The sequence below is a fragment of the Drosophila willistoni genome, unplaced genomic scaffold (assembly GCF_018902025.1).
Source record: "Drosophila willistoni isolate 14030-0811.24 unplaced genomic scaffold, UCI_dwil_1.1 Seg155.1, whole genome shotgun sequence".
NCBI classification, from domain to species: Eukaryota; Metazoa; Arthropoda; class Insecta; order Diptera; family Drosophilidae; genus Drosophila; species Drosophila willistoni.
Window position 1 is genome coordinate 17,964 of NW_025814116.1, and position 10,440 is coordinate 28,403.

Consider the following 10,440-nt stretch of genomic DNA (forward strand, 5'->3'; position numbering starts at 1 on the left):
GATGGAATTATACGTGTGGGTGGACCTTTGGAATGGTCGCAATTGCCTGCAGATGCCAAGCATCCAGTAGTTTTGCCGAAACAACATCGCCTTGTGGAATTGCTGCTGAAACATGAGCATAAAGTCAATCTTCATCCAGGAGTTTCAGCAATATTTGTAATAATTCGCCAGAAATATTGGATCATTGGCGCACGAAATCTTATTCGACGTATCACACATGAGTGTTTAAACTGTTTTAGACAGCGCCATCACACAGCAAATCAGTTTATGGCCAATTTACCGGCTGTTCGAGTGCGACAAGCCTTTCCATTTGAGCATACTGGATACGATTATGCTGGACCTATCTTGCTGAAGGTTCACAAGGGACGAAACCCCAGGAAGGAAAAGGGCTACATTTGCCTGTTTGTATGTATGGTTACTTCAGCTCTTCATCTGGAGCTGGCCACTGATCTCAGCACCGACACATTCTTGGCGGCATTAAAACGTTTTATGGCTCGTCGTGGGAAATGCTCCCAAATGTATAGCGATAACGGACGTAACTTTGTTGGCGCAAAACGTGCATTAGACGAAATGGTACAGCTTCTCGCTTCACGCGAGCACCATGACGTCGTTTGCGGATCAAGGTATCAAATGGAATTTTATTCCTCCATATTCACCACACTGGGGTGGTAAGTGGGAGTCGGCAGTACGCTCGGTTAAATTGCATTTGCGACGTGTAATAGGAATCAACGTCCTCACCTTTGAGCAGATGCACACACTGCTCTCGCAAATAGAATCCGTCGTTAATTCGCGACCATTCTGCACAGCATCGGATACTGAAATTGCCTACCTGTCACCGGCACATTTCTTAATTGGCAGAACATATACAACAGTTCCTGAAGACGGCTATTTGCAGATTCCGACCAATCGATTGAGCTACTGGCAGCATGTTCAAGCAATGCTTCAAGGATTTTGGAAGCGTTGGCATCAAGAATACTTGACATCGCTACAACAGCCCCCGAAATGGACCACCAAGCTACCAAACATTACGATCGGTAATCTTGTACTTATCAAGGACTCTAACGCGCCTCCATCGGCATGGCTCTTAGGACGGGTATCCCAGGTGTTCACAGGAGATGATGGCCTCGTCAGAGCGGTTCAGGTTCTCACCAAATCAGGAGAAGTCACTCGCCCTATCACAAAGATTGCAGCCCTACCGCGTTCAGAAACGGAGTTTCAGGGGGGGGCGGGATGTTGAGGAACCAATTGTCATTTAACTTACATTGCTATACGCAGCAAGGCAAAGACTCATGAATGATCCTGCACATCTCACAATGCTTTTGTTTTTGTATTTTCTTTTAAGTTTTCTAGAATATACTGGCGCCAGTCTGGTATGCTCTGACTCTGTCACTCTTTATAAACCTATATGACCTACGTAGTTACGTAAGAATTGAAAATTCAGTAATAAGCAAGCAAACGAACGATCAAGACGTGTTCTAGCAGTGGCAGACACAGTTCAGTAACATTGAAGTAAAAATAAGGTTAAGTTCTTATGAGATATTAAACACAATGGTTTATTGTTTATCACACTTTGTGTAAAGGAGGTCGAATAACATCAGACCATATTGAGCCTTCGTCAGAAAAGACCGAATGTGTCATTGATTTTCTTTATTTCTTTTCCTTTTTGTTTTGCTCTCTACTGACTGAGGAAAATTTAGCTTGGAATTCGTCTTGTAGCCAGACTACAATAGCGACCACTAAAACACTCCTTAGGACGTAGATCTCTTTTCATTCTATTTTTGTGTAAAATTTAAATGTTATGGATGCGGTCTCTATGCAACTAAATGGAAATCGTATGGTAGTAATTCTGCCACAGCGACCTCTAGTAGTACGATTGGCTAAGTAAACTTCGTCTTTTCGCATAATTTCTGTTACTCTAATACTGGTATTGGCGATTTAAGTCTAGCTTGGAATTCGTAACGTAGTATGCTTACGTCTACGACCCTTCGAGCGTTAAACCAATAGCTTAGAGGATCTTTTTGTTTCTTTCTATTTTTTTCTCTTTTCTCCTTTTCTGTTATGTATTTGCCATAAGATTCGATCAATGGATTGGATTTTTGGAATTCTTTATAATTGCGAATTGTGTAAAAGAAAAAATAAATTGGCATTGCGTAAAAGAAAAATCAATGAAGCTAACATCGGCTATGCTGAAGTTTAAATACCCTTGCAGTCCTTGGTAATAATAATTTTACATGTTCAAAATTTGTTTTCTGCAACTCAATTCATCAATATACAAACAAAAAAATTTTACTCTCTATTTTACAATTTGTTCTTCTTCTTCCCTCTTTTCCAAAGCAAAGCAACGCACGCATACACATACAGATTATGTAGCGTTGCGTCTGTGTGTGTATGCATGTACTCTGTTGATGACGAAAGACGTAGTAGACAGCAAGCAGCGCTGCCGGCAGAGCTGGGAGCAGAGCCGATTAATATATTGACTGTAACTTGTTGTATTGTTATATTTATCCGATCACATTCAAATTTTGGGATCTGGGGTTTTATATCCAATATTATCACATGTAAATTTCATAGCATACTCTAATTTTTATGAAAATGTTTCTTCTAGTTCTTCTGGAGCTATATGATATAGTGGTCCGATCCTGATGGCTTTCATACTTTATTTTTCCCGGGTAATAAAAAACCCAGAAAAAAAATTTCAGTCCGATAGCTCTTAAGACGGCTGAGTAAAACGCATACACACAGACTGACGGACGGACGGACGGACGGACGGACGGACGGACGGACGGACAGACGGACATGGCTATATCAACTCAGCTTCTCATGCTGATCAAGAATATATATACTTTATGGGGTCGGAACCGTCTCCTTCTGTGCGTTACAAACATCTGATCAATTTTATAATACCCTCTGGAAGGGTATAAAAATAAGATAGTTACTTCAAATTCACATTAAGGGAACGATATGATTTAAGATAAAATACCAATTAAAATTTAATTACGAAATATTATTAAAATATTAATTTAATCAGAAATTTTTCAAAATGGTTCTCACTAGGAGTGAAGAAAACTTAGCTAATGAGATCTCAGATGCGTTATGCTCAATTTGTCAGAAAGCAGTATGGGCCACGCAAGAGTTGGTGGTGAAAACTTCATGCCATCATATATTTCATAAAAATTGTATATCAGAATAGATGGATCAGTTTAATGTATGTCAAATTTGTAATGCGTCTATACGTAGAGCAGATTTAGAAGTGCAGAACGTGCCATTTGCAGAGATAGAATCCGAACGTCCTGTAAACATAGGTGCAATGACAACAGGAGCTGTGCCGAAAGGCCCCAACACACGCTCTCGTATTTTTTAGCGAATATAGAGATGTCTGCAGGGGACCGACCCACAACGATAGGAAAACAACGAGGAAGACTTCAAGGAAATGGGTCCAATATACCTCGTAGAAGCTTAGACGCTTGTAGAAGACCAGCGCGAGCCTCGATAGAAATTGATTATGACAGAATTAGTAATCAAATAGAGTCCATAATACACCGAAGAATAGGACAAATGGGAATTATAGAGCAACATGTAAATGCGTCAGCGCAAAACCAAAGTATTCCTTGGAGTTCATCTACAGTCAGACCAAGCAGAACAGGTCATAACCCAGACTAAATTACACAGCTAATTCATAGTTGGAATGTAAAATTTGACGGTTCGTCTAAAGGAGTTACGGTCGAAGAGTTTCTCTATCGTATCAAAACGTTAACAGAGGATTGCTTAGACCAAGATTTTGATGCAGTATGCAAAAATTTGCATATTCTTTTAATAGGCAAAGCTAAAGAGTATTATTGGAGATACCGTAGAGATGTAGTAAACTTAGAGTGGTCAGAATTTTGTGCAGCCATGAAATATCAATATAAAGATTACAGAAGTGATGTAGATATACTAGAAGATATTCGTGGGCGTAAACAAAAGGTGGGAGTACCCTTTGAAAACTTTTACGATGAGAGTATGACTCAGATGTCACGTATGTCGAAAAGCATAGACGAAGAACAACTCATTCAGTTGCTCACACGTAATTTATTGACGGACATTCGTCATGAATTGCTGTATATACCTATTCTCTCTATACCTCATCTTCGAAAGCTAGATGTAGTCTCTAGGAGAGCAAATAAAACTTCAGCCAATTTTCAGTATGCTAAACGCAACATTGCGGAAGTAGAAGAGCCAGAAAAGTTCGAACTCTCAGAAAAGATGGATTTAAATGTGTACAATGTTGAAGCAGTGCAAGCTCCGGTTTAAGTATTTCGGTGTTGGAATTGTAATGCAGAGGGACATGGCTGGGACAACTGCTTAGAGCCTTGCACTATATTTTGTTGCGGGTGTGGCTCGAAAAACGTATATAAGCCCCAATGTACAAATTGTATCGGCAAGAAAGCGGAAAACTTAGTGAAGGGTCCATCTGTGAAAGCTCGGATGGCCCCGAAAAATCTATAATTGAAATATTACCTGATTTAGCGGCTAGCTCAGAACCAATAGAGCAAGCAAACCAAATACCAGACTTACCTTTTAACTGTTACGATAAGACGCCAGTTATATCGTCAGTTAAACCCTATCTAGAACGTTTGAGAAATTATCTCAAAGTGCGTAGTAGAATTTTTGGAAGCAAACCAAATTTAACTCGGTCACGACCAAAGAGATCTACTATTCGATTGCGAACTTTTTGGAAAGCAGTTAGACAAACTACGCGTTTACTTATTTCGTCAATAATTCATGAAAAGTCGGATGGAAGATTGTATGCGGAAGTATCATTTTTAAATTTTCGTGAACAAGGTCTATTAGATACCGGCGCGAACATTAGTTGCGTGGGTTCGACTTTGGCTTCAGAAGATTGGTCAAAGTATCCAAAGTTTCTTCGTATTTCTTCCCAACTTAAAACAGCGGATGGACAAGATCAACCAGTCATCGGTTTCATTACGCTAGATATTACCTATAAAAACCAATTAGACCGATAAAGTTATTCATCATACCATCCATTCAGAAAAGGATGTCTATTAGATACCGGCGCGAACATTAGTTGCGTGGGTTCGACTTTGGCTTCAGAAGATTGGTCAAAGTATCCAAAGTTTCTTCGTATTTCTTCCCAACTTAAAACAGCGGATGGACAAGATCAAGCAGTCATCGGTTTCATTACGCTAGATATTACCTATAAAAACCAAATTAGACCTATAAAGTTATTCATCATACCATCCATTCAGAAAAGGATGATATTGGGAATAGATTTTTGGAAAGCGTTTCAATTAGCGCCAGGTTTGTTATCAGCTTTAAATTACGAAAGCGAATTCAGAATTCCAGATAGTAAGGAGGAACAATCATACCCATTATCTGACTGTCAAACGAGACAACTTCAAGGCATTATTTCATTATTTCCGTCATTTGAAAGGAAAGGGCTTGGGCGAACAACGCTGATTAAACATCATATAGATATCGGATCGGCGAAACCAATTAAGCAAAGGTTTTACCCCGTATCCCCAGCAGTGGAAAAATAGTCAGGAAGTTTTTAGATGGAATTTTATTCAGAGCCACTTTTAGTTGGCTTGCATTTCAAGCCTTTGGAAGAACTGACCTAAGTCGAGAATTCCATTGGTGTACAAATCGCTAACATCAATTCTTGGTATAACTTTCTTTCCATGTTTCAATGAACATTTAGATTCTCTTATTCGCAAGGTCACTACTTTCCGTACCTCGTCATTATTGATGACTTCGTTTACGTTGGGCTTACAAGCATCTTGAATTTTTTCTTTTGGCAAAAGTTCTTCTTTATTAACTGCGCAGTTTTTCTGTCTACTTTGTTGCCTGGTAGTGACTTTCAGGACTTTTGTATTCATGTCTTTTAATTCGGATATAGTTATCCGCGATAAGACGTCTGCCACAAAATTATCTTTACCTCTCAAATACTCTACTGTAAAGTCATACTCATCCAATTCTAGCCGCATGCGTGTTAGTTTTGAACTCGGGTTGACCATGGAGAATAAATATGTTAATGGTCTATGGTCTGTTCGCACTGTGAAATGTTTTCCATATATATATGGTCGAAAATATGTTATTGCCCAGTGTATTGCTGCTAGCTCTTGTTCTGTAGTACTCTTGTTGCTTTCACCTTTAGTGAATGCTCTTGATGCATATGTAACTGGAAGCTGGAGTCCATTATAGTTTTGTATTAAAACTGCTCCACACGCTTGTTTGCTTGCATCTGTGATTATGCAAAATTTTTTGCTAAAATCTGGGTACTGCAATAGATTAGGTTGAACGAGCTTTTCTTTTAGGTATTGGAATGCATTTTCGCACTCTGCTGTCCATTCTTTGTACATAATCTTGTAAACGTCTAGTACTATCTGCATCATGTGGGACTGGATAATTCTTGATGACGTCAAATTTTGTGTCGTCTGGCAAGATTCCTTTGTCTGTGCATTTGTGACCTAGAAATGTCACCTCATGCATAAAAAATTAGCATTTTTCTGGATGCAGTTTTAGATTGTTTTTTCTGCAAAGTCTGAAAACATCTACTAAATTTTTAATTATATGTTGTTCAGAACAACCGATAACGATTAAATCATCCATATAGAGCACAGCTTGGCTAGGCTCAAGCCCGGAAAATGCTATTGTCATCATTCTCTGAAATGAATTAGGTGCTATTTTTAGACCGAAGGTAATCGTGTGAAACGATATGAGCCATTACTTGTTGAAAAAGACGTTATATCTCTTGATTTTTCTTCTAGTTCAATTTGATGAAAACCTAACATTAAGTAAAGGCAAGAAAAATATTTTGCCAATATTTTCCCAATTGATCACGAATATCATCAATTCTGGGGAGCGGAAACTTATGTGACAGCAATTTTTTGTTTATTTGACGATAGTCAATTACTAATCGCCAGTTTTTTTCTTTAGATCCCGAAAGTGTTTTCTTTGGGACTAGTAAGAGTGGGTTATTATAAGGCGAAACAGACGGTTCAACAATACCCTGTTCGATTAACTTTCCAACTTGTCGCTGGATCTCGTCTATTTGGCTATGCGGACTCCGGTAATTTTTCACATATACCGGTTCCTCATCCTAAAATCTTAATTTTTGTTTATAAAAATTATTTGTTGTGATCGGTTCGGTGCATAACTTTTCGAGTTTGTCTTTGAATAGTGTTGGGAAATTTTTCTTTAATTTATGAATTACAGATTCTTTTCTTATATCTTTGGTATTTTGAACTATATCGTAGTTTGAAAGTGATTCAAATTTTATATTGTTAAAGCCTACTATTTGGCTTTCATCTGTGGTATTTAAGAATCGGACAAAAGTCCTTTGGGCTGTTGCAATAGTGTTTGCTACATAAACACCCGGTTTAATTTCCTGATTCTTAATTAAAATGTTATCTTCTGCTGAAGATAGTTCTATTTTGCGTACCACTTGGGATCTTGCTGGTAGAAGTGTTGAGTTATTACCAGAATTGAATGTTATTGGAACATAAATTGGGTACGTTAATTTTCGTGGTCTAAGTATAAACCAAACTTCTGAATTGCTGTAATCTAATTTACAATTAAAAGTTTTTATGAAATCCAATCCTATTATTCCATCGCATGGTATTGCGAAATCTGAATGAAGCAGATGAAATTCGTATGGAATAATATATTTATCTGTCTGCAATTCTATTGAGACTAGGCCTTTGGAGTTTATTACTCCTTCTCCTATGCCTCGAATGTCTACAGTTTTGTTTACTTGGATGTCGTGAAATACATCAGAATTTTCTTTTATTATTGAAATGTCTGCACCGGTATCCATTAAGAATGTTATTTTCTTACTTTTTTAACATTCTTAAATGATACGAAATTATTAAGACTTAGGTTAATAGAATAGACTTTATTTTTTAATTTTGAGCATTTGGAGGAGCTTGTCCGTTTCCCTGGTCGCTTTGGGTAATTCGGACATTTGTGTTGCTGTAACCATTCTGTTGGTTATTTGTGTTTTGTCTATTATTATTGTGTCCACCTCCACGGCCGCTTCTTTGGTAGCGTGAATAATTTCGGCCTCGTTGGGCTCTGTGGGCATCGTTATTGCTCCAATTCGAGTTGTTATTGTTCCAATTCGAGTTGTTTCTCCAGTTACCATTATTGTTATAGCGGCGTCTACCGCGGTCATTATGCTGGGCATAAAAAATGGTATTATTTTGGAAACTTTCTGTGGAGCCCGATAGCTGAATCAAAGTTTCCTGATTCCATTAATAACTGGACTCTTTGACTTTTGGTATGACTTACCATAGCATTTACTGCCACTTTGGTAGTGTACTTTATTGCTTGCTCAATTGGAAGACCATCTGAAATATATGCGTCTTTAAGGGCGTCGGTCAACTCAGTAATCTCCTTTGTGTATGAAACACAGTTATTGGGGTTTCTCTGCTGATTTTTAATTTTTGCTGTTAAAAGATCTACTGATTCACCCTTGAAGATTGTTGATAGTCTTACTTACTCGTATTACTTCATCAATCGTTTTTTCTGAGCTTAGGGTATTAGCCGCTTGACCTTTTAATTTTGATTTTATGAGTTCGATGGCTACTGCTTCGTGCGGTTCTTTTATGGTGTCAAGAACGCGAAGCGCTCCAATGAAACCCAGTAGACTTTTAATATTACCATCGACGTATGGCCACCAAGTTGATAGTGGCTGTATTTATGAATACTACTCTTGTTTGTGTTTTCTTTTGGATTGGCTGGTTTGTTAAGACTTATTATTGATTGATCAGAGCTCACTAATGGTTCCTCTTGACCTATTTCTTCATCAGCCATTGGTTGCGTTACTTCTTTCAGTACTATTGGAGTTTCCAAATCAGATGTTTGTTTGAATTCAAAATTGTGTCTGTTTAGCACAGTTATTGCTTTTTGTTTGCAATCACTGTAGAACGCATTTGCGGCTGTTTTTTGCCACAATTTTAGTTTGCTATAGTGTTCAGTTAGTACTGTTCTAATAGCTTGGAAATTCTCTGTTATAATTTTTGTGTGTTTGGTTACTGTTTCTTGGGATGTTTCCCTGGTAGTAATTCTGCCACAGCGACCTCTATTAGTAGGATTGGCTAAGTAAACTTCATGTTTTCGAATATTTTCTGTTACTCTAATACTGGTATTGGCGATTTAAGTCTAGCTTGGAATTCGTAACGTAGTGTGTTTACGTCTACGACCACTAGAGCACTAAACCAATAGCTTAGAGGATCTTTTTGTTTCTTTCTATTTTTTTGCTCTTTTCTCCTTTTCTGTTATGTATTTGCCATAAGATTCGATCAATGGATTGGATTTTTGGAATTCTTTATAATTGCGAGGCAGCTATAAAGACCGATCAATTCCAGGGTGAATTAATATTGGGATTGCGTAGAAAAAATAAACAACTAATCTTTTTTTTCTCTCTTTCGAAAGCATCAAGTGCAAATGGAATCTTATAACTTAAATAGTCAGTTATAAACTATGCTAGGAAATTCAGGTTTTTTGGCTTAGCTAAATCCTGAACAGTTAAAAGAGTGATTCATCTAAAATTATTTGCCAGGATCAACCCAGTGTATTCTTTAATATTTTTCTTTCATTTTCGTAAATTTGTTTTAGGATATATAAGAGTATAGGACTCATTATTAGAAAATATCAAAGAAGCTAACATCGGCTACGCTGAAGTTTATATACCCTTGCAGTCCTAATAATTTTACATGTTCAAAATTGGTTTTCTGCAACTCAATTCATCAATATACAAACAAAACAATTTCACTCTCTATTTTACAATTTGTTCTTCTTCTTCCCTCTTTTCCAAAGCAAAGCAACGCACGCATACACATACAGATTATGTAGCGTTGTGTCTGTGTGTGTATGCATGTACTCCAGGGGTAGGCACAAAGAGAGCCAGCTCAAACTGTCAATGTATGCGTGCGCTTGCTTGTGTTGGTAACTGCTTTACACTGCGCGAATCGAATGTGAAGAAACGAATAAAAAATTAAACTGCAAGTGAAAAAGAATAATTCCGACCTAATTGTTGTTCAGAAACTCAACTATTTCCTTTACTTCTATATTGTTTGGATAACTTTTTATACGAAGGAGATCTTCTAAATGGCTATCAGTAAGACTATTTCGAATTGAATCTTTAATTAATTTCATTGTCGAAAATGTGGATTCACAAATGTATGTTGTGGTAAACATGGAAGATAATTTTAACATTGCCTTTTATCTTACATTTATATTACATTATGCATGTTCGCTTACATTATAATATACTTTTTACCCTATAGGGACAAAATATAAATAATGGCAAAATATTTTTAAAGTTGCCATGTAAAGAAGTGAAGCATAAATTTTTCTGCGTGTAGCTGCGTAACAAAGCGACATAGTACTGCTTTCGTCAAAAGTCTGTGCGACACTAGCTGTTTTTTTACGCTTTGA

The 10,440-nt window shown here is 37.4% G+C and overlaps 1 protein-coding gene across 1 annotated transcript; it reads left to right on the forward strand.

Annotated features, from left to right (window-relative positions):
• Positions 1-601: 601 nt before the first annotated feature.
• On the forward strand, positions 602-1,237 carry LOC124460914. The gene has a single exon (XM_047012511.1). It carries the CDS (start codon positions 602-604, stop codon positions 1,235-1,237), a length of 636 nt encoding a protein of 211 aa, XP_046868467.1.
• The last annotated feature ends 9,203 nt before the right edge of the window (positions 1,238-10,440 follow it).